The sequence below is a fragment of the Oreochromis niloticus genome, linkage group LG15 (genome assembly GCF_001858045.2).
Source record: "Oreochromis niloticus isolate F11D_XX linkage group LG15, O_niloticus_UMD_NMBU, whole genome shotgun sequence".
NCBI lineage: Eukaryota > Metazoa > Chordata > Actinopteri > Cichliformes > Cichlidae > Oreochromis > Oreochromis niloticus.
Window position 1 is genome coordinate 19006029 of NC_031980.2, and position 24483 is coordinate 19030511.

General features: G+C 39.6%; 2 protein-coding genes across 3 annotated transcripts in view; both read left to right on the plus strand.

Moving 5' to 3' along the window:
* Positions 1-15820, plus strand: part of man1a1 (mannosidase, alpha, class 1A, member 1) — a 148200-nt gene extending 132380 nt beyond the window's left edge. Inside the window, exons 8-12 of the mRNA XM_003456632.5 lie at positions 2327-2442; positions 5758-5977; positions 6681-6853; positions 7119-7234; positions 13151-15820. Coding sequence (XP_003456680.1) covers positions 2327-2442; positions 5758-5977; positions 6681-6853; positions 7119-7234; positions 13151-13277 — 752 coding nt within the window. The 3' untranslated portion in view covers positions 13278-15820. The remainder of the gene's footprint in view (positions 1-2326; positions 2443-5757; positions 5978-6680; positions 6854-7118; positions 7235-13150) is intronic.
* Positions 15821-20745: 4925 nt separating this feature from the next.
* On the plus strand, positions 20746-23496 carry LOC112842378 (uveal autoantigen with coiled-coil domains and ankyrin repeats-like). Of its 2 annotated transcripts, XM_025898732.1 has the most exons (3): positions 20746-21257; positions 21614-21643; positions 21795-23496. In XM_025898732.1, the coding sequence occupies exon 3, from the start codon at positions 22288-22290 to the stop codon at positions 23206-23208; it is 921 nt and encodes a 306-aa protein (XP_025754517.1). In that variant the 5' UTR covers positions 20746-21257; positions 21614-21643; positions 21795-22287; the 3' UTR covers positions 23209-23496. The 2 variants fall into 2 exon arrangements, with proteins under 2 accessions (XP_025754517.1, XP_025754518.1); XM_025898733.1 differs by lacking the exon at positions 20746-21257 and having other exon boundaries at positions 21503-21643.
* The last annotated feature ends 987 nt before the right edge of the window (positions 23497-24483 follow it).

Here is a 24483-nt window from a genome sequence, read left to right on the forward strand (position 1 = left end):
AGTTTCCGGAGACATTCTTTCTGGTTTTATAAGATTAGTCTTAAAACTTTGCTTGTTTTTATAAAGTTTGTAGTTAGAGCTGGGTTAGGTAAGCCTGAACAATCCTTTATGGTGCTACAGGCTCAGGCTGCTGGGAGGTTCCCATGATGCACTTCAATAACCTCTTTTCACTCCCGATGTGTTTATATGCCACCAGTGTATCTCTTTCATACCTTGCAGAGTTTTTTTGGTTTGTTTGCTTGTTTTTTTTTTTTTTCAACTTTAACAGGCATCTGCCCCTCGCTGACTCTGGTTCTGCTGGAGGTCTCTTCCTTTTGAAACGTCACCTTTGTGATCACGGTGTCTGGCTAATATTGCAGGATCTTAACCTTACAGCATAAAGCATCTTAAGGCAACAGTTGAATTTACTGTACTGCCTTCCAGATTATTTTTACCAGGTTTGTTTAGCCAAAAGAAAAGACATGCAAACACGCGCTTCTTCACAGCAGCTCAAGCAGTCAGCAGGGACAGATTAAACCAGTGTGAGACTGGAGAAAAGTTTTGATCAGGTGCCCTTTTTTGAGCATTGATCTAAATATCCATGGCTTCAAACATATCTAAAATTGGCAGGTTACTGCCAAACAGTTTCTCCTGATATGTTGCATATCTAGAAAATTCTCAGTCATCATGCTGCATTTTGACCAAATTTAGTCACAACTGTGGAGCCCCAGGAGTTAAACACAACATCGGGAGCGGCAGCAAAATTGCCCTTTAGCCTGCTGCGTTTTCATTTCAGCTGCCTGCCAAGAACTGCAAAGATTAGGCAAATTAGCGTAATAAAGGATTAGAAAGTGACTTTGCTTGAACCATTGTTTTGCATACACAATACAAGAAGGATCATGCGCGTTGTAATTTATTGCAGTTAGACTGTGGAGTGTGACCTGATAGGTAGCAGACGCACACAGAGAAGGGAAAGAAGACTGAAATTACTTTAAAAACTGGTTTTTCTTTTTTTCCACTTTTAATTCTTTGTGAGTATTTTACATTTAAAATAAACGAGCTCTATTATTCCAGTTTACATTATGATGGTGCCATGTTTGCAACACTTTTCCACATAAAATCTGATACATGTCTTTTGATTTCCACAGCAAAACAAATTAGAAATCCTTTAATTGACTTTTATTAATGTTTTTTTCCCTTTCTTTTTTAAACTGATATGCATTCAGCCTTTATTAGAGTTCTGTCAGGTATTGTTTTTTACCACCTACTATTTTATTAAAGGGGTGTTAGTATCTGTAGTATCCTAAATCTGAATCTGCACCTGTGGTTTACTTGCTTTTATTATGTGATGAGCTGAAAAAACCACTGAGAGCACATCCACGGTTATAATGGTTGGCATTTAGCTGACACTCTTAAGCAGAGCCAGCTACTATGATTTCATCCAAGTATTTTATGCAAATGATGACATACTCAATTAGAATAGAAACTGGAAGTTCAAACAAAAGAAGGAAAAATCGTCGCTTTTATGCTCGTCTTAGGTTTTTTCATCTAGACAGAAATTATGCAACAGTGATGGGGAAGGCATTTGTTGAATAAATTATAACTCGGGGATCTCTGATGCCTAATGCTGTCTGAAAAAATATCTCCACACCGCAGCTCTCCAGAAAGGCTCTCTCTTTTACATATTGTGATTTGAAGTGTTTGTATTTTATCCAAACAGCTGTGGCAGTGACTTGTGACGATTGAGTCATAGTTTCCATCCTCTCTCTGTTTATAATAATATATTAAAAAAATGTTTGCACAAATTTATTCCAATCGGACAGCTGTAATGCCGTTTGGCAGACTGCTGATGGTCTGTCTGAAGCGTGTGTCATCTCTCCTGATTGGCTGGTGCTGCTGTTCCTGGTTTTTTGTTATTGAACTTGAGGAAGGCCAGGTACCGTTATCAGCTCAGAAACAAACTGTGTTCAGCTCCGTCCTCCTTTTTGCCTCACTTTAACATTATCACAGCTGACATTTAATCTCTGCACTCCACAAACAGCCTCAGACTCTGTTAATGATGCATGCATATGGATGAGGCTTTGCTGACCATCAGCAGGACGAATGCAAAAATGCTGCTTGGCTTGCTCAGCTCTGTGAAGGCTCACCAATAAAAATACAGCGCGCACACACATTCAGAGTGCTATTGTTTATCTTGGATCACCGGTATGCCACATACACCGTGTCATGTGAGGATGATCTTTGGATGGCAGTTGTGATCTAACCCAGAAGACAGACGGGGAGGCTTGTTTGTGTGTCTCTGTGTGTCTGAGTGAGTTTCACTCCTTTCTTTATCTGTGTGTTGCAGATCACGTGTCCGTGGGTGGCCTGGGTGACAGTTTCTATGAGTACCTGCTCAAGGCCTGGCTGATGTCTGACAAGACCGATGAGGAAGGCAAGAAGATGTACTACGATGCCCTGCAGGTACACACACACACACACACAATGACACGCTTTTCAAAATGAGCTGAGGCGACTTTGACTGTTTGTGATTGAGGAAAAAAAAAAAGAAGTATTCAGAGTTTCAATCATAGACTTCACTGGAACTGCAGCAGGTAGTAAAATGAGCTATCAGTCAAGTGATAGTGGATCTCTTTATAAACAGATATCTGTGGGAACGTTTTATTTTTGCACCAGAAGCATTCTAGTTTGGCACTTTTTGCGTATTTGCGATTTAGGTGACCACATCTGAGCAAACCAAACGTGACACAAACTGTTTGTTTGTGTGAGTAACACCACTAATGCTGAGAGATGATCCTTTTTTTTTTAAATATACATATATTTGGCACATAAAGGACGCTTATACAATAGTTTATCTAACTAAATTTCCAAGTCTCCTTACAATCATATTCCTTTTTTTCTATCCAAATAACTGTTAAAAGAGGTACCTGTTAAATCAACTGTATTTTTGTCTCTTTATTATAATAATAGTAACAAGAGCAATAGAAATATCTGTAACCTCTAAATAAAGCCTCTGAGAATTACCTTTCAAAGTTTCATCCTTGTTGTTCAGTTGTTGCTCTAAAAGTGTCTGTCCTGCTTTGGTAACTTTTGTAAACTCGAGCCAATCAAAATGTGGAACATTGTCTCATTATGAGGTACGAGGGGACAGGGGATGAAAACGATGTGCAGTCTCACATAAACTGGGACACATGGTCAACCTTCTGTATTTGTAAAGAATGAGCAGCAGATGTAATGGGAAGTTTTGGCCCAGATATCGCTTATTTATGAAAAAAAATTGCGGCCAGAGGCCAAGTCAGCAAACAAGCCTGTGGGTTTCCGGACCGAGCGATTATGATAATCATTCAATCATTTTTCAGGCAAAATGTCAAAAATACTGTCCAGGTTCAGCCTTTAACTTAGAGGGATTTGCTGCCTTTCTCTGAATATTTGGGGTTTTAACTGTTGATGAAGATATTTGAACGTTTTTTAAATTTTCACATTACACCCTGATGTAATATTTATACCTTTTTCTTTTTTCTTTCTTTTTTTTTTTTACAATTCACTGTACAATTGTAAGATTTTCTGCTACAATAGTGCATGTTCATACAAAAGCTTAGGATAATGAGGTTGGTGTATACAGGTAATGCTGCTCAATATGCTTAGTTACAAACATTTGTTCTACTCTGTTTGTGAGGGGAGCCAATCAGAAGACAGTTGGGTTAAAGGGGGAGGAGCTAAACTGCTTGTTTAAAACATGGAGTGAACTGAGGGCCTACCCAGGGCCCAGTATAAGATAAATAAGGATTATTTTGAATAGTGAATCATGCAAAGCTGCTCTAGTAGTGTCCAAAAGTATAAACAAGTCTGTTTAGTACTAAATAAATTTTAGAAAGTATTAGTCGTGGTTCTATTTTCCAGTCTTTGTCATGTCTTAGCACTTAGAGAGTAATGCAGACAGTATTGTGTAACTGCTTTGTATTTTATTGTTAATATATGGGGAATCCCGAGGTAACCTCTGAAAGGCTGTGAGTGTATTACATATACAGCCAGTGACCTCTAATTTGAGGCTGTTCTCGCTGAACTGACAGCATAAGGGTCTGTTTACAGATGGTGAACTGCGTGGATTTACTCCGGGGTTTTGCATCCTCCGTGCACCCTCTGAGTCATAATAAATGGTTGTTGGGTAATAGCGGAAAACAAGCATGAGGTCAGCTTTTGATATTCAAAAGTGGTCTTTTTGTTGTATTTATTTCTGTCTAGCTTTGAAGCTTTGCAAGTGTTGCTCGTTGCCTCTGTAGTTTTATGCTAAAATATGCTATTTCACAGATTTGATTTAATTTTAGTCTAAAGTGGAGAGTTTTGCGATTTTTATCTCAAGTAATATAATCTTCAGGAGCTTGATACAGAGTTTGAGCAGATGGAAGGATGACACAGCTGACAGGACTACTGCTGAATAACAAAAGACACATCTACAGTAACAACAGCACTCGTAAACCCAAAGGATGGATGACACACACGCACAGACAGACACACGGAGACAGCTTTCCTCTGTTAGAACAAATTGTCAACTTAAGTTGTGGTGACAAGCGACGGGTCTCAGCTGGAGAAAGCTTATTGTCCGTCTGTCTTTCTGTGGCACACTGGGAGCGAATATATTACACAGCGACTAAAATACAGACTTAAACACGCTGGGATAGTTTACCCATAATCCTTCTTGATCTTTGAGGATTATAGGCATTCTTGTTTTATTTGTCAAGGAGAGGCTCGGGAGGAGAGAAGCAGCAGGAGGTCTATCAAAGTCACAACAAGACAGAAAAAGGAATAACTTTTACTTTTTGTACAATTTGTGCTCCTTAAAGGGTCTGTAAATAGAAAAATACAAGGTTTTTCATTTTGGAGCACTACTTATCCATCAGAGATAACAACTGGAACCGACACAAATCAGTAACTCTTTTAAGATGGTTTAATTGTAGTTTTTCAATCATATGTAGCAATCTAGTCTTTAGTGATGAAGGTAAATCACAGCCACAAGCATTTCTATATTTCCCAATGGGATTGACATGTTTTCCTCTCTGCAGATATCTGCTGAGACTGAGTACAAGGAGGAAATTATTATGACATATTATGACTAGAAAGAAATGTTTGTGTGCAGCTTTAAGCATATTTTTTCTCATGTGCTCCTGGGTCATCCCAGATCTCTGGTGGTATCAGTAGTAGCCATGTTATAACAGTTTCAGTTTAATACAATTGATTTTCCCAAGGGGCCACATGAGAGACTGGGACTGTTGTGGAGGGCGACACGAATATGATGAACTCTCTTATGCTCAGTGTGAATTTTATCCCTTTAGAAACTTATTGGTCTATAGAGATAAATCGGTATAAAGAAATCAGTAGTTATTGGGCATACCTGAAGTCAGCTAATTTATGTGGGCCTCCACAACAGTCCCAGTTTCTCATGTGGCCTCTTGGGAAAATTAATTGCCCACCTCTGGTCTAAAAGGTCAAAGTGGATTTTTGTTGTTCAGTGATTCAAATTAAAGCAGGTCAAGCTATGAAGACTCAGATTTGCTGCACTGGCATCCACCTGTCAGTCAAATAAGCCAGTAATAATGAATAAATTTAACCCATATTATGTAAGCATATTACCATGGTCACTTTCTAGAGTCTTAGGAGATCCTGCAGTTTAGGCACATCTGTGTTGACTGTTAATGTTCTCTTCGTCACCTTTAAGGTGTGACAACAGTCACATTTATTAACCAAAGCTAACACGTTTGCAAAAATCTGCATTTCTTTCAGGCAATAGAAACCAACCTGATGAGGAAGTCCACCAATGGGCTGACCTACATAGCAGAGTGGAAGGGGGGGCTTCTGGAGCATAAGATGGGCCACCTGACCTGTTTTGCAGGCGGCATGATCGCTCTGGGTGCTGATGGGGCGCCCGGTGACAAGACGGGCCACCAGATGGAGCAGGCAGCAGAGATCGCTCGCACCTGTCACGAGTCTTATGCCAGGACAAGTAAATAGACACTCACTTCATCTTTTTGCCCCACTTGTGATTTGGTTTGTTAAGCGTAGATGCATTTCATTGTAGAAGTGAATCTGTTGCCATAACGTGTGGATTTCTGAATATGGCTCAGTCTAAACAATTACTATTCTCCAAATTATCTTTCATGTCAGGTTTTTGAATGCTGTCCATGCACTGTTCATTTTTTTTAATCAAGACACTCAAATTAGTGCTTACTGAGGGGAAAGTGCTTTTAGACTCATTTAAAATTCTCATTTTTAATCAATGCCATATTTTAAGAGGATGCAGTTTTTTCCCTTTTTCCTCTTAAATCAGATAATTGTATTTATCTCCCTCATTTAAATGCATCCTTAGGTCGTGTTCTGAGTCATCGTGATTTGAATGCAGTTCTGGAGAAACCTCACCGGTAGCAGTTGAATAGCATTGTTCTTTTCAGTGACCGCTGAGCCCTAAGTTAGTGGTGTTGCTCTGCACAGCATCTACATATATTACTTACACTTTACATTATGTAAATATATAGATAAATGACAATAAAAACAAAGTGAAAGGGAAGAAAATCAGGCATGTTCACTATTCTGTAAACCTTACATCATGTGGTTTTCCATACATGTGCAAACATGCAAAATATATGAATATGCTGAAAAACTGTTCTTCATCTCTGAACATTTTCTTGTCTTGTTCTCGTCTTTTGCAGCTTTGAAACTCGGGCCAGAGGCGTTTCGTTTTGATGGCGGCGTTGAGGCCATCGCCACCCGCCAGAACGAGAAGTATTTCATCCTCCGTCCTGAGGTCATCGAGACCTACATGTACATGTGGAGGTTTACCCACGACCCCAAATACAGAGAGTGGGGCTGGGAGGCTGTACAGGTAAAATATCTATCTATGAAAATAAAGATTGCGTTAATTTGAGAAAAACTGGAGACAAAATTATAAAAGGAAAAGAAAAGTTTTTCTATTTAAAAATCCATAAATTGCCTGTAAAGAAAAAAAAAACTGACACAAGGTCACTCGTGATTATATTTAGTAAACAATCCTCCCTAAGGTTCAGTGATTTATGTCGCCAGTCACCGATGGCCTTCTTTGTCTCCCTCTCCCTTTGTGCTGTCCGTCTCCATCACCGTCTCTCATTCAGGCCTTGGAGCAGCACTGTAGAGTCGAAGGAGGCTACAGCGGCGTCAGAGATGTCTACGCTTCATCTCCAAACTACGACGACGTGCAGCAGAGCTTCTACTTGGCCGAGACACTCAAGTAAGACACAAACTGAACACCCTTCACTTCTGTCCTCTTATGATTGTGCTGTCATTGCATTTTATGGTGCGACTGGGACCCTGCAGCCCTGAACTGACAGAGATGTCAAGCCCCACACACACACAGGTTGTCATTCATTCAAACTAAGCTCCAGAGAAGAGTGTCACACACTTACTGGAAATGAGGGACTTTTGTAGATGTACAAAGTAAGTAAAGTACATTTTAGACCCAAAATTACGAGCTACTGCCAGACGGAAAAAATATTAGGTTCACAAATGAGGCAGAAATGGAGGGAAAAGTGTTTAAACTTTCAAAAGCAGAATCTTTAGGTCTTTTTGCTTTCAGCAGATAGTTTAATGTGGATTTCTTAGGAGGAAGAATGCAGGACAGAGGGAAAGAGGGACAACTTGAAGCGTTAAAAAAAAAACATGAACAGTGGGATTACATTGCTGTTAGCTGTTATACCTGGATACCCCAACATTGTAACCAGAGTATTTACATGTCCTTAAAACACATTTAGTATCAAATTGTCCTAATTTTTGTTTCACTGTTTAAGTTTTTGCAGATTTTAGTCAAAGTGTGAGTATATTCACCTCCTGTGCATACTGTAGATCATGCATTGTTATAAATGTGCTGTTTTCAGAATAGGCCAGAATCCAATTCATAGTGAAATTCAGAGGTCAGAGGCGGAGAGAAAAGCCACAGTTAACCTAGTTACAGTATAACCCAAAGATTTAGCCTTCTGTGTTTAACGAATATGAAGTAGAGGGATATCAGCTGTAAGGATTTTACCTATTTATTAAAAAATAACTACTAAGAAGTACTAAGAAATATGTACAAAGGAAGACTGCAGTACAGGGTTAAAAATAAAATGCAACACAGTACAAACCTTAATTCTTTCAGCAGCAGGCTATAAAAAAGAGCTTTCTTCTTCTATTGCCCCAGACTGTGCAACTCAGTAAAATGCACTGTCATTCCTATAACAATTAAAACAGATGATTTCTTTAGACTGGTTATGTTTAATCAAAAAAGTGCATTTTTTGGCATAAAATATGACATGAAGGAGAACCAACGTGACTTACCAGTGGCAAAGGTATTTCTGTACTGCTGTAACACCAGTAGCATCTACAAGCTTAAGCCTCATTTATACACTGTTGTGGACAGACAGCTGGAGATATAAACGGCCAAGTTCAATTGAAGTCCACTCCAATTAATGTCCAATTGAAGTCCACTCTCTCATGCACATGCATAGTTAGTGGATTCATAGTTTTCATTCTGCCTGAAGTATTTGTCAAAGTGGTGCTAAATTGATGAATGTGGAGTTAAACAGTAGAGCTAGTTACGTGGGATGAATTTACATTTTAAAAAGCCAAAACAAACAAGAAATATTATGTCTACAGAAAAGCTGTAAGACATCTGTCATCTCTCATTTAGCCCTAAATATTTAGTAGCTTGTAATTTCAGGACTCAAAAAAACTTCCCTTTGGTTAGTTTTCTTTGTCAGAAGTACAGAAAGTGGGATGCGGTCAACGCCAAAGGCTTGTAATGTGGATGGTTTACTGTTATGTGGCTCCATTCTGAGTCTTGTCTTGGTTAGAGTTGACATTCCTGGTGTGAATGTCATATTGGTACCCTCCTCTTTTTGTTCTTCTGGAGTAAAAAAAACTCAAACGCAGCTGGGACTTTCTATCCTGTAGATGACAAAGAGGCTTTCAGAGTTACTGGTAAACCAGAATATGTTCATCTTTTTTCATTTCAACATCTGTTTTGCATTTCCAAAACAGTCCAAAGCTAAACTAGGATGATTTCTCCTCTGGGACGTATAATAACATGAAAAGAATTGGATCCAAATGTGCACAACTTGTTTTGAATAAAAGAATATTTTGCAGCATTATAAATAAACTTCCTTTTCACGACTGAAAAACGGTGCCTTGATACATTAGATCTGAAATAGCAGAAATCTAGTAGAGAAAGCCAGAAACTGTGAAAAACACCACATGTCCTTACACACCACAGGCAGCACGCCGTCTCACTTTTTCTTAATACTTGGCTGATATTTTTACTTAACTGCCCTTATGTGCACGTCTCAGTTTGAATGTGTTAATGTGTGCGTGAGGGTGTGAGCGTTTGAGTGTGCAGCCACAAAATGGCTCTTTAAACGTGTTGTCAGCCACGCAGTATGATGTCTGGTGGCTAATAGGGCTTTCTCTCGCCTCTCCAGCTGTGCTCAAGAAGACAAGTCTGTTTAAAGCACGAGGAAAAGTCTCGGCTACAGCTTAACGTGGGTGGAAGCGTGTGGTCATGCACTCTGCTGTGTGTGTTTGTGTTTACTTTGTGTGTCTGACTACGCAAAGAGGAACAAGGAGAGCGTTCAGTGTTAATGTCATTATGATAAATGTGGTCAGTAGTTCCAGAGTCAGGTAAGTAGTAGTAGCAGCTACACGAGGGTTATTCATTACATGTTCTTTTCAGGTACTTTCATAGTATTTTGCTCAAAGTTGCAGCTTCTAGTTAATGTATTTTTTTTATGGATGTAACACAATCAACCATTCACAGCGTATTAAAATTAAAGCTTAAAAGAGCTGGGGAATCAAGGCTGAAAATTCTGCATTCATCGCTCCTGTTAATTGAACATGGTTTTAGGGCACGGTTTTCTGACCAGTTATCCATTTTTACATCAATATTTTTAAGTTGCCTGAAGCAAATAAAGAAAAATGTTCAAGGCGAATTTAAAGTCAGCTGTCAGAGACTCAGCAGCATTGAGAAAGCACGCACAGGCTGTAAAATAGCTTAGTGCAGTTTAGCTTTTGAGCTGATCCGACTGGTGATCAGATATCAATACTTTGGCTTCAGGTCTCTGCTGATGCCGAGTGCCAATCTGACAGGAGTGTAAAATTATGCCAAGGGTCACGCTAGAATATAAACAGGTCAACAATCTCCTCGTGACGAGGAAATTTCGGTGGTTTGCATTGAATGTTTTTGCTGTTGGCGACCGATTGCAAGTAGTTATGGCAACCAGCTGTGTTTTACACACATATGATGATCACAAACAGACTGCATGTAATTCCCAACTTGGCTCTGCTTGGTCACAGACTGATAGCAGACTGACTCTGTCTTATTCCCACTTTTATCACCGTCTCAGCCCTGATCCCCATCTACAAAGCAACCAAATCACACAGCACACATATCCAAACACTTTTTTTTTAGTAGCATAAAGCACTTGTTCATCTTAACATTAAACATCCAAAATGATCCTTTGTGCGAGTTTTTTCTACTGTTTCTCAATCACGCTGGGTCCTCTTTTACTGCTCTGTGTCTGAGGGCACGTCTTTACTGCCCGTCTCTTACACGCCAACTGTGGAGCTCACGAAAACAAAAAATAAGATGATATGATGGTAACACCTTAGGTTAAGTGCAACAAAAGCTTCCCAGCAACTGTTACACCAAAACATAATGAATGAGCGATAGAGGGAGAGAGGCCAAAGCTTCATCGTCTGAGCTTTTCTGCTAGTGTCAGCTCATGGTGACCACAGTTTGAGGTTAAGTCGCAGATTTCAGAGGAAGAGCCAACGGTTTCTTTGCCCACACGACATATAAGAGTGTGCAAATTAACCCAGGCCTGCCACAAACAGATTCTGAATCTGTGGTATTATGTCACGTGTTTTAAATGCTGCTTAGAGCTGTTTTTAAGTTTTGTGGAAATGTAATGATGACTCTTCAAAGGTTTTAAGATCCAATGAGTACAGAGACAAGGACCCTTTGGTTGTTCTCTAAAGAGCATTAAAGCTGTTGAGAGTTATGTTTTTTGTTTTGTTTTGTTTTTTTCACAGTCAAATATTCGTTTTTTTATTAAGCGGTTAAGCTTTAAATTTGAATGGAATGCATTTATTAAAGGCACAAGATACCAAATCAATACACTGATTTCCCACATCTGATATCAGCGTTTCCCACAGTTACCATTAACGTCAGCATGAATGTCTTCATTACTGTGTTCATCTGCTGATTATTGTTCAAATTACATCCTTAATCAACAAGAAAGAGTTTAAAATATACATTACAGTTTTCCACAGCTTCCCTGATGTTTAGTATTTGATCATGTGAGACAAATATAATAACATCAAATCAAAACCTGTGTGCATGCATGAAGCAGTGGACGTCATGGATGGACTGATTAAAGATCAAAGTTTCTATTCTCCTCTTTCTCCTTCTGCAGATTTATCATCCTCTCCGTTTCCTTTACTCCCTTAGAAATTATATCAGCCACTCCTCCATCTCCCCCTCCTTCCCCTTATCCACCTCCTCCTCCACCTCTTCGTCTTCTATCATTTTTTTTTCCTCCCCACATACCAGACAGCTGTTGACAGGAAGTCAAGGTTATCCTAACAGAGCCTTATGGGGGCGAGGTGCCATCCAATCCAGCTTTCATTTTATAGGCAGTATATTTTAACAAGCGTCACCTCTACTCCTGATTAAAACACTCACGGACACAGAAACCAACACAGTGTCCGACTTCCTTCTCAGATCAGTTTGTAGAGATTTATTTTTCCTCTTCGACATAAAAGGGAGAGCTGGCTATTTTTCCAGGCAAGTGGAACAAAAAAGAAGAAAGTGTCCCCGAATGCTAATGTGTCATTAGCATTATCTCACATTAAAGGCCCCCCACAGACAACTGGAAGGCAGAATAACTGCGTAACTGACCACGAGCCTGGACACTAACATAATAATTACCCCATCGGTCAGGCAACTGAAACAGACCTCAGCAGACACAGAAAATATCAATCCCATTTAGCTGCGAACCCACAAGTCTAATCCTCCTAATGTGACTCGGGGACTCTGGCATCTTCCAGCATTCATCTTCCCGATGCTGCCAAGGACACCGCCGTACTTCACACTCCTGTCTGCCTTCAATCACTCGTTGCTGTCTGCTTGTTTGGCTGGCAGGCAAGCAGAGGAGGACGGGGGCTCGTCCTGGAGTTTGAAGGCTTCGTGGACAACCAGCTTCTCTACCGAGTCATTATTTCATCCTTAGCTCACGCTTTCTTTTTAAGCTTGTCCCTTTTCTTCAGCTCCATTGTTTAAATTTTCATTTTCGACCCACTGAAAACAAATCGTTTGTTTTTCACTCAACATGATGAAATCTGATAAGATGCCACAGGACCGCCAGCTGTCCTGAAACTCTCTCAATTTGCTTATCACTCCTTTGATGGATAATAATAATAATAATATTTCAGGGCCGTTTCATAACAGGGAGGTTTGATGACAGCGAAGCACAAAAATTGCATGACTTCAAGTTTCATAAACCAGTCTGAAACAGAGTCGCACCCATCCTTCGCTTTCAGTTCCACATCTGTCTCATCACGGCTTTGGCAAAACCATCGAATAAATATTGCAAAAGCTGAAATGCTCAGGAGTAAACTGTTTTTATTTTATTTTATTTTTTTTAATTTCCACAAGTAACTCTCATAAAGAAATGAAGGAGGGAATTGAAGCACATTTAAACAGTTTATGAATAATGAATTTGGGTGGAACCAGAGCACAGTCACAAATGTTACTTTATTTTGGATCATTTATGCTAAATTCAGCTGCAGATTGATTCAGCTTTTAACTTTGTCTCAATACTACTTAAAAATATTCTCAAGAGGGGAAGTTTGAAAATCAAGCTGTAACAGTACCAAAAGAATTAAGTGAAGCCCAAATCATAGCAATCTTTGAATACCTTCAGAACGATGTAAAAATGTCAAAATTGACAGGAGAAATAAACAGGTTTACATGGTAAAGCCATCAGAAAAATTGACCCTTTAAACCTAAATCATATGACGAGAACTATGCTATGTTTGGGAGTTTAAGCAGTAAATGTGTTTGCTGCAACATTTCTTAGTTTGGCAACTTGATCTGACCCCTTCTTCTCTCCCACAGGTATCTCTACCTGCTCTTCTCTGAGGATGACCACCTACCATTCGAACACTGGGTCTTCAATACCGAGGCTCACCCCCTGCCCGTCATAAGGAAGGATAAAACGGACAGACCCAACGAAGTGGAGTAACGGACCTGCCTGCACCGATGCCCAGAAACATGTGTGAGAACCTCGATCCTGTATACTGAGCCTCCAGCTGTCTGAAACTGTTGAGCCGCTTGGAGCCCTGAGTGGTTACAGATCAGACTTCACCTGATATTGTTGATGGGCTCAAAACTAAACCCACTTGTGCAGGAGCCGGGTTCTCGCTGGAGACTCCAGGGTTTTTTTTGTTTTGTTTTGTTTTCCTTCACTTGATTTTCTTTTTTCTTCTTCTCTGGTTGAGTCCAAAGGCTGACCCAAAGCAACATATGTACTGCTGAATAACATGATAGCTCATCAAAATTTAGACATAATAATTTGAATCAAGATCTAAAGAAAAAAAAAGGCTGTTTATTTCACTCCTCGGTTTGACTTCCTTCGCTTTTCTGTTCATTTGGAGGGACAGTGTGACCAGCTATCACTTTATTCATCAGTTTAATTGTTGCTAGTAGCCATTTTTGTTGAGGAGGAGGACGCTGACAGTCATTCACCACTGATATGAACTACCATGGACCCTGAGTGTTGGGCACCACACCAAGGAAAAGCTCCCCACTGAGGATCACATGGCTGGCTGGCCGCGTGAACGGACACTCAATTCCCTTCACATGTGTCGTCTTTTACCTGCTGCTCTACCACAGCAACATCTGAATAGGAACTAGGAACTGGTCTTTCCTGCACCGACTCGAGCGTTTCATAGTGTCGTCAGAGAACCGCTGGTTTTCTTTAAAAAAAAAAGAAAAAAAGGAAAGACGCAGCACAACCCGAGCCTCTTTTTATAAACCTAACCGACTCTGCTTCCTCCTTCCTTTCTCTTGAGTTGGATGTGACAAATGACGACCAGCCGCACCAGCTCATTACCTGCCAGTAACTCCACTTTCTCCCCACGATGTTTACACAAAGCCATCCTCCTCCGTATTCTTATTCTGCTTTTCATCTGCATCTTTGACCCGCTTTGAGATTTCTTTCTCCTTCTCATATGTGCTCTGGGGGTTCGACCAGCACAGGGATTTTAAAAACGGAATCAGAGTTTGTTCGACAGTTTTTCTCCATTTACTGAAAAAAAAAAATACACATTTGGAGGTTTTCTTTCTTCTTTTTTGGAAAGGAACAAAATTCACAGCCTATGATTACAGGCTTTTAAACACTGAAAAGAGCATGAACCAAAAGAATAAAAAGGAACATTTGCCTCAGTCTGATGGAGCGTTCAACCACTTTTCACAGTCTTACTCCAAAGATGAAGTCTGCACGGCTGTAATGGAGCATGGAGATTAGTTGGAGTGCGGATGAAAGCTGTAGAAAGAACTAGGTACTGATTAGGTCTTGACATTCAACAGAAATCTTCTGAAAATGCTAATATCCTCACATTTGACCATGTGTATGCATTAAAAATTTAGCTTCCAGGCTCTCTACAAGAGGAAACTGATTTATTACAGTCCTCTGTAATCCTTGTGCATCGGTCGAGCCCTCGTCCTCGTCTTCACCGCGGTGTTGCTTCTTCTTGTTTCCGTCCTCCAGGTCCGCGTAGGGCAGCCTGTAGGATCTTCCCTCCTCTGTGAGGAGACGTCGTCGCTCGACTCTTCCATAACTATCCACCTTCACATACACAAGAAGCCATACTAATGCAACGCAGCTTCACCGTGCTATCGCTAAGTTTTTTTTCCCGTCCTCCACTCTACATGTAGAGTGTGTGACCGTGTTTGCTGCTTTTGTGTCTTCAGAGTCGCGCTCGCCTGGTCATTTTAGTTTAATTTCACGGTGAAGACTTCTCCCGATGCCACACAGGAACCAGATTTAATCCAGTTTAGTCTTCGATCTAGTGCCTTCGCTGTAGAGAAGGAGGGAGAAAGCAGCTCACGCAAACACAAAAAGCAGTTTCAAAGCAGTATTGCAGCTTTAACTAAAAGCTCCCATTGCTCTGATGAGGATTATAATAAAACTAGACACGGATTAAAGGATAATAACTGCTTTTTAATTTGACGTTTGGACTAAGTTGGGCTTGATAAATGGCTCAAGAGTTGGTAAGAACTTGGGCTTTGTTGTGCTAAGAGGGAGATCAGAACACCAAAGTCCTGAGTTAAGAATTAAAATCGAAAATAAGTCCTATCCGCTTTACTTTTTCCGTCTCCTGAGTCTGCATCTCTGTTAGGAATCGCTGTCTAATCATTTGAGACCTGTGCAGGGCTCAGTCAACACATATTTGCTTGGCTATACTGACATCTAGTGGTAAGAGCTTCATATTACAGTCTGAATAACTGCAGTCTGATAAGTCAACAGCTACTTCTATGTCCATAAAAGTATTTTCAGCTCATCAAAGGAAGAAAGGGAAAGCATGCACTGTTGTACTTTGAGCCTTTGGATTGAATATTTGATGGAGCGAGGGCGTAGATCATAGAACTGCACATTCAGTTCTGCTTATCTTCCAAATGAGCTTTAAACTGACAGATGATGAGTCATTAGAACGTTCAGTCAACAACAGGATCACTGCCTGAGCTGATTTATTTATGCTGGCTGAGTGACGCCTGTGCGGGTTATTTTTCTCAGCAGGTTAAAGAACATTTGCCCCAGGTGTCTCAGAGCAGGTAAATCAGTCTGTAAGGGTTTCAGAATCAGTGCTTTCTGTTTTTTATTGTTCTTGTTTGGTCATCAGTTATGCATCTTTCAGTTTTATCCATCTAGATTGTTTTGGTGTGAGTCCTCCAGTTTTGGAGAAAATGCCGTTTAATGGGCGCGGATTGATGGAAAGAAAATACATGCAACCGCTCACAAGAATGTTTGTAGAGTTTTGTGGATTCATAAAAGGTTTATCCGCAAAAGTTGATTCTGTTCATCTGGACGTAGCGTTTTCAGTGGGGGAAACGTTTCGTCACACATCCAAGTGACTTCTTCAGCCTCAGCTGACTGCAGGTTTCTCCAGTGTTATAAACAGTGCATAAGATTGGGGAAACCACAGTTAGCTGAGACTGCAGAAGTCACTTGGATGAGTGAATGTTTCCCCCACTGAAAACACTACGTCCAGATGAACAGAATCCACTTTTGGCAATTTACTTGGATGATTGAGCATAAATCAAGATATAAAAGACTTAGTTTTTAAAAGGTTGCCACAATGTCTCCACCATCTGTTCAATATTCAAGAAAGGGCAGAAATCTCTACAGCCAATATCTACAAAAACAGTCGGCTAACAACAAAATAAACTAGATGGATGAATAGCACTACAGCATTACTTCTCTCCCTTTAGATGAGCCTATTTGTTCCTGATTCAGTCCCCAAGCATTCAGAACTTTTAATTTCCTGCCATCTCAAATTCACAGTAAAAACAAAAGATGAAGCTTTGACAGACCATACCACAGTCCTGTGTTTGCACAATACTAAACTCCCAGATTTTTTTCATTATGTTTGGAAAAGTAAAGCCCAAAATGCTCAAGCCCCGGTTTTTACCAACACTGACATATCGTTTCTTATTCTCTGAGCTGTGACCAATCTCTTCACGTTCTTTCTATCACTGTACAGACGGCAGAGCTTACTGTTTGGTTTAGTTAGAGTGGCATTTATTACCCATGTGATGATGTATTATTGTAATTCTGCTGATTGTGTTAATTTATTCTGTGCTAGAGAACGTAGGAAACGTTGGGAGCCGACCCCTAGGTGGCGCTGTGGGTTTTTAATTGGATTAGAGACAAAGACTGGCAGAGAGAAAGCTTCACAGCTGCGTGCTGGTTTGTGTTGGGTTTTAAAGAGCTGGCACCTTTACAGAACAGCAGAGAAAAGGGGCGAAGGAACCACCTGGGAGTCGATGGGAAAACCTATAGAGAGGAGAGGAGCCGCATGAATGTACCATCCAATGTGAAGCGAAGAATATTTTGTTTGTATTTTTGTCTTTGTTCGCTTCAGTGTGTTTTGTTATGTTTGTTTTTTGGGGGGGTTGCTTTGTTTCGGGGTTTTGTTTTTTGGGGTTTTTTTGGTTTTCTGGTATCTTGGGACGCCACAGGAAGTGGAAGCCATGTGTGCAGACAGGAAAAAGTTTGAGAGCGAAACAGATGGAGAGCTGCTTAATGTAGCTGTTTATATGGGAAATGACCAAATCTACCACATTTTTTTTATTTATTATTAGTTTATTTCTACACTGTAGGGACATTTTTTTTTCCTCTGGATGTGACTAATAAACATAAGAAGAGTTAAAGACATAAAGTGTTCATTGTACAGTAGAGTGTTAGCACACTGTGCAGCTTTATATGAAATCACAGAAACCAGTGAGAGCTGATAACAGCAAGGTTAAAATATGTACACGTCCCTGTCTGATGGCTGCTGATCAAAGTAACAAAATTCTGCTTCATCCATGTTTTGGGTTCAGTGCGACGGGCTCGCGAATCTTCATCCGACAAGTTTGGCAATAGAAATTTCACTTAATTGAAACAAAGAAAGCCTCTAATGAGGGAACGTATGATTTCTTCTGATTTCTTGTTTTTTTTATGTTGCTGTATGAAAAAAATGCAAACTACAGAAAATGTTTACTTTACTGGTAGTAAATGTTAAGATACTGAACAGTGACAGTTATCAGCTGGCTGGGTATAATTTGTAATCGATTACCTTGATCTCTGCCGACTGTTATGCCAGGCTCAGACCACACGACAAGTTCTAATGTGTCAGATTAGATTATAAATTCAAAATCTTATTTTTTACTTATTGGCTACACCCACAGGCACAGAGGCCTAGAAATTTGTCAGCTACCACCTAGAAACCTAGAAGCGTGTATTCCCTGAGTGATTGGTGGAGATTGTAGACAGTGATGAGGTGAAATTGAACGCCATGGTTGCCTGTAGTTTTTATGGAAGACACTGGCGTGTCTGCAAACACTCTTAAACTACTTTCTGCGCTCTAGTGAAACGGTGAAAAAGGGCAGCACAAACCAGAAACATAGACCGTAATTTCCCTTCAAAGTAGTAGAAGTTTTGAAACATGATGTCGAAATAAAAGTCGAGCTTGACAGTTGGAGCAACTGTCAAGCTCGACTTTTATTTTGAAAGAAAATGTTCTCCGTTTTTGGGTTGAGTGACACTTTTTTTTGCTAGCAAGTTTTTGCAGGCAGGTCAGCGTCTTCCGTGCAAACTATGAGGAACTACAGCAATGTGCTAGTGACCAAAGAAATCACAAGGATGTTTTGTTTCACCCCGACCCCGTTACGGCAGATGGCTGCCCTTCCCTGAGCCTGGTTCTGCCAGGCTGTCCTTCCTGTTAAAAGGGAGTTTTTCCTTCCCACTGTTTCCAAGTGCTGGGTTTTCTCTGTAGTAGTTGTTATTTAAAAAAAAAAAAAAAACTGAATTAAATTGAATCCGGGGCACTAATGTGAATCATTTCTTAGACAATTAATTCAAGTTTATTTATATCGCACTAAATGATAAAAACAGTCACCTTAAGGCACTTTATACTATCAAAAGACTCTAAAATATTAGAGCAAAAACTCCAACAATCAAAGAATCTCTTATGAGCAAGCACTAGGTGACAGTGGGAAGGAAAAACTGTTTTTAACAGGAAGAAACCTCCAGTAGAGCCAGGCTCTTTAATGATGCAGACTTTGGGAGAAAGAAGATAAAAGTCTACAACATGTAGCAGTGGTATCTAAAAACATGGTGAGAAGAGGTCTGTGGAGACAAAATACTTCTTTTTGAGACCAGAGAGGTCACCCCCTGATGGCCATTAGAAAGAAGGCAGGATTAGCCTCACTTTTAAGGTCTTGGCGTTATTTTTATTTTTTCTTACACTTTCTGCAGTCAGGACGTGGTGAGGCATTCTTTCGTCCATAACACCAGTTTTTGTTCCCAAGTTCAACTTCTCGCTGATGCCGTGTAGTCTGAACCTGGCATTGGTCATTCACATTGGTCCTGGTGGTTTTAGATACTTTATGTACTTTGCATTTAAGACCTGCAGCTAACAGCTCGAGTATTTTCTCTATCACGTCATTCCCTGAGATGGTCAAGTTACAGTCTAACATGTAAATGTTGGACAGTCCTGAACCCACAAAAATGTCCAGTGTGCAGTTAGATATAAGAGAGGAAAGAGTTAAGGCTACATTTCAGCATTAAGGTACTGATATCACTCTGATATGAATTAAGTTATTTAAAATTTCTGATGATTTCTGTCCGGTTACAGATCAAAACATTTAATGGTGTGTGGGTCATACTTTCTTTTCTTTTTTTAAGCCTCAGGTAAATATGATCGTTAATAGAGATTTGAATGGGTGAGATTTCCTGATATTTTCAGCAGTCATTTGCAGCATTTTGAGGAGTAATCTCCCAACAGGGAAAATTGCTTTGCAGGCATTAGTTGAACACAGTATATATATGATTATAAATGTTGTTGTTGTTGTCGATTTTTAAGCCCTGTGTGCAGACTTTTATTTTGAAGGTTTGTATTCTTAGAAACATTTGACCCGTTTAGACTTAAAGGGCTGAGTCACAGCTTTTTCTTCAAAAAAAAAAATTTCATTTCTCTTGTGCTCGTGTCCACCTGGATTTTTATCATTTTAACCTTTTCCCTCTCTCTCTCTCATTTGACACTGAACTGGTCGTTTCACTACCTACAAAAGGAGATCTGGAGAATGTATTTGGTTTCTGGTGTTTGCTTTAGCTTCACGTTGTGTGACGTCAGGCTTTTGTTCATTATCACATGCAGACTTGATTTTTTTTTAATCTGTTGTTTTCATGATTAAGCTGCAGTGTCTTTGGTGATTTTATGATTATTGTGTTGACGGTCTGTTGCTTTCCAATGCCTTTCTATTAGTGAATATTAAAGGAGAATTACACCAGTTTCAGGAATTCAAACCAAAGTCAGTCAGTCCTCTTTGAATATACACCACTTTTCCTTAAACGTCTCATACAGACATCACTGACATTTGTTTTTCATGGTGGTACACAACCACTAGAAATGACTGGAACTCAATCTGAATTCCTCAAAATGGTCGTCAATCTCCTTTAAAGGGTTTAAACATGTGAACCTCAGAAATGTATCTGTACAAAATATTGCTGATAATCTTTCCATTGCACATAGTTTACTTTGCATTTACATGAAATATTTTAATTTTGTGGGGAAATCTGTTTTATTGTGTTAATATTATAATTATTGAGTAAAAATGTAAATATTCCATTCCGGCAAACTGGCCGCTCGACATTTATATAAAAATCTCCCGAGCTTATGGATTAAGATGATATTAATGAGCAGCAGACTTTTTAATAGACTATATTTGTTACACTTCAATTGTGAATAAAAAAATCTTTTAATATGTGGTTTCTTTGGATTTGTACTGTGTTATTTTAATTTACAGACCTGTTGTGGAATTTATTGAATTTGTTTATTGAATTTAAAATCTGTCCTAAAAATTTGTCTGGGCTGCGAACGCAAAAGTACTTTCAGATTTAGAATTCTAAACTTGTCTTTTCAGAATAAGAGCATGATATTAATGCATTTATTGGGATACCTATTTAGATGGATCCACTCTTTCAAACTTTTTACATCAAATTATGACAATCAGTTGCAGCAGAAATTGAATCTCACTAGAACAGGCAACATTTATTTAGGCTTCTGTCCAATTTTCGTGAGCCTGTGTGAACTGTGTAAATTGTAGCTTCTGTTTCCTGTTTTTGGCTGACAGGAGTGCCACCCAGTGTGGTCTTCTAGCCCATCTGCTTCAAGGTTTTGTGCATTCGTACATGCTCGAATGTACCAAGTGGTTATTTATTGCCTTCCTATCATCTTGAAGCAGTCTGGCCATTCTCTGATGTCATCAAAGCATTATCACCCACTCTGTTTCCTCTTTTTCAGACCATACTTCTCTAAACTGTAGACATAGTTGTGTGGCAAAGTCGCAGCAGTTCAGCAGTTTCTGAAATACTCGGACCAGCCCAACACCACCAACAACCGTCCTGCGTTCAATCATTTAAACCAACTTTCTTCCTGTTCCTCATGCTCCATTTGAGGTGTCTACATGTCTAAATGCTTTGAGTTGCAGACATATGGTTGGCTGACTAGGTGTTTGTCTGAAGGATCAGTTCAACTGGTATACCTAATAAAGTGGCTGTTATATTTGAGTCAGATTCACACACTGCTTATAACAGGTATACCACGCTGACATCACCCATGGGCTTTTGGACTTTGCGTTTTGAAGCTTCAACTTTACTGTTTTGTCACCACAATGCTGGTGACTATATGTGGAAGAAATTTACGTTACTGTTATCTACTGTGGTTACACATATCTGCTAATTATTAGACTAATAAAATGCTGGAATTTGACTCAATGAAAAAAACTCACACAAAATTCTCAAACTTTCTTTAGGAGGACCCCAGCACGCCTGCTTAAAGAAAAGTAAGTGTGCTGATGTGGATGCTTGCAGCGACTGCTGTATAGAGGCCATCCTGCTACACATGAAATACATCAGTGTCATAATTGTTAGTTTAGTCACGTGTTTGTTTATTAGCCTTATTCTTTTATCTGGGACTCTTTGCAAACATCTCAGAGAGAGGAGACACCAGCATCTGAACAGAGACTCAAACCAGCAACCTGCAGGTCCCTGCTTGGCTGCTCCAGTTTTCTCCTCACTCATGTTGCCCACCAGTGATTTCTAGCTGGCCACCCACACAGCAGGCTAGAATATGCGCTGAGCCTCAGCACCATGGTTGCAATACTTGGACATGTTTTCTTTATTAAATAATGAACCAGACCCCAAAAAGTGAACAGCTGTTATTGCTAGGCAACGGGAGCAGCATTTGGTGATGCAGCACCTGACATTCCTGACCATGTGGGCGGAGCATGCATGAGATGGAATGTTTAGTAGAACTGTGCAACACAAGCACTTAGTTACAGCATTTTTCATTTTATCCAGACACAGCTAGAGACACATCTACAGCAGCATCTCTGTGCAGGACAAACCACAGTTGAAGATAAAAAACCATCGAAAACTTCACTTCACTTCTCTACAATAAGTTGGTTCCTTTCTTTAAAAGGCCAAAATGAATCAAGGGAGATCGAGAAGAGGATATGTGAGTGCTTCACCATACAGTAGAGTGAAGTCTGAGCTGATTAACCTACAAGAAGAATTTAAAATAATACAGGCTGAAAATGTCAAATTAAAAGAAGAGGCAGAAAAATCAAGAGGAGAAGCTAAATATTCAAAGTTTGAAACTGAAGTAGTATTGAAGGAATTACTGCATGTGGGTCTAAAACTTAAAGGAGAGAAAATGGGAAAACAACAGGCAGAAAATGAGAATGAAAACATGAAGAAAGAACTGTTGGAAGCTGAAAAAGCATTGGAGGAAGAGAAAACCACAGCAGAAGAAGCCAAAAATAAATATCAAACTGCAAAGAAGGAGGCAGAAAATGTGATGCAGGAATTACAGGAGGTGCAGGAAGCTTTTGAAGAGGAAAAAAGGAAAATGCAGTCGGCAACACAAGAAGCTGAAAATGCAATGGCTGAAGCTGAAATACTGAGGAAGGAATTAGTGAATTTAAAGCAACAACTTGAAGAGGAGAAAAAACGTAAACATGAGGCAGAAAATGAGATTGAAAATATGAAGAAAGATTTGTTGGAAACTCAAAAAGTGTTGGAGGAAGAGAAAATTAAAATACAGGAAGCAAAGAAAGAAATGGAAAATACAAAGAGTTACACTCAAAACATTAAGAAGAAGTTGCTGGAAACACAGGAAGCACTTGAAAAAGAGACACATGGAAAATGGGAGGCAAAACAGGAAAGTGAGACTCTGAAGAAAGAACTGATGAAAGTGCGAGAAGAAGTTGCAGAAGAGAAAATTGAGGTGAAGGTACTCAAGAAAGAAATGACAGGCTCTCCGGTGACCAAAAAAGACTGCAAGGATGCACTTAAAGAAATAAAAAGCAGAAAAAGGAAGCTAAAGAGCTCCTCAAACAGAAAGTGAAACTGGCCAAACAGCAGCTGAAAGAAAAATTTGAAGACGCCGAGGAGCAGCTCAAGAAAACCTTGAAGGAGCTGAAGACAAAAGAAAAGAAAGCGGAGAACAGGAGGGGATTCTGGAGCAGACTGCTGAGAAAAAACTGACCCAGCAGCGTCAAGTTTAAGGAGATCAATAGTTTCTTCCTCCTTCCCCCTGTCTCCACCTTTCTTTCACCCCATCCTTCTTCTTCTCTCTCTGTCTCGCTCATCTTCTCTACCCCCACCTCTCACCTTTAACCCACTTCCTCCTAAAAATCCCCCCAAACTTTACTTGGGATGTTTGTGTCTTTTTTTTAAAAAAAACTCTATTCTGAATACATCTACTGAAATACACAAATAAAATTGCCATAACTTGACCTCATGTTGCCTGCTTCTGTTCTTGTGTGTCTGTGGATGTAAAACAGTAACACACTTTCTGCTCTGTGTGTCTTTAATTGTAAATAAATGCAATATATCTTCATTTTAAAATGCAGTGCAAAAAACTTCTGCTGTAAATCTTTTTTTAGCAAAATGCTTTTTTTTGCCCCTTCCTGATTTCTCATGTTTTTACATGTTTGTTCCACTTACATGTTTCCAATTTCAAATGTTAACACAGATGGTCAGAGTAAATACAGATTGTAGTTTTTTAAATCATGATTTCATTTAGTTTGGGAAAAAAGCTCTCCAACTTTACCTCATGTGAAAAAGTAATTTCTTTCTAAACCTAATAAGTGTTTTTGTCATCTAGCAAGAACTGCAATCAAGCATTTGCAATAACTGGTGATGAGTGTTTTACAGCGCTGTGGAGGAAATTTGGTCCACTCTTCTTTGCAGAATTGTTTTAATTCGGCCACTTTGGAGGGTTTTCCAGCATAGGCTGAGTTTTTTAGGTCATGCTAAATCATCTCAATCTGATTCCAGTCTGCACTTTGACCAGGTCAAAACCTCCATGTTGTTTTTTGAGCCATTCAGAGATGATCTTGCTGCTGTGTTTTGCATTATTGTCCTGGTGCACTTGAGCTTCAGGGCACATTAAATGAGACAAGTGAGGCCTTCAGGTTTTCTGCATTTTCTGGATTAAGGCTGTCAATAGAAAATTGTATTTTTTAGTCAGTATAAGCTTTTAATGATATAAGTTTGCTTGTGATAGAATGCTGCATGATGATCATTTCCTTGCTTAGAACTGGTTGTTCTTTTCATTGTTCAGGACTGATTGTTCTTTATAAAACATGTTCTGATATTTGTATCTGAGTCTTCTCAC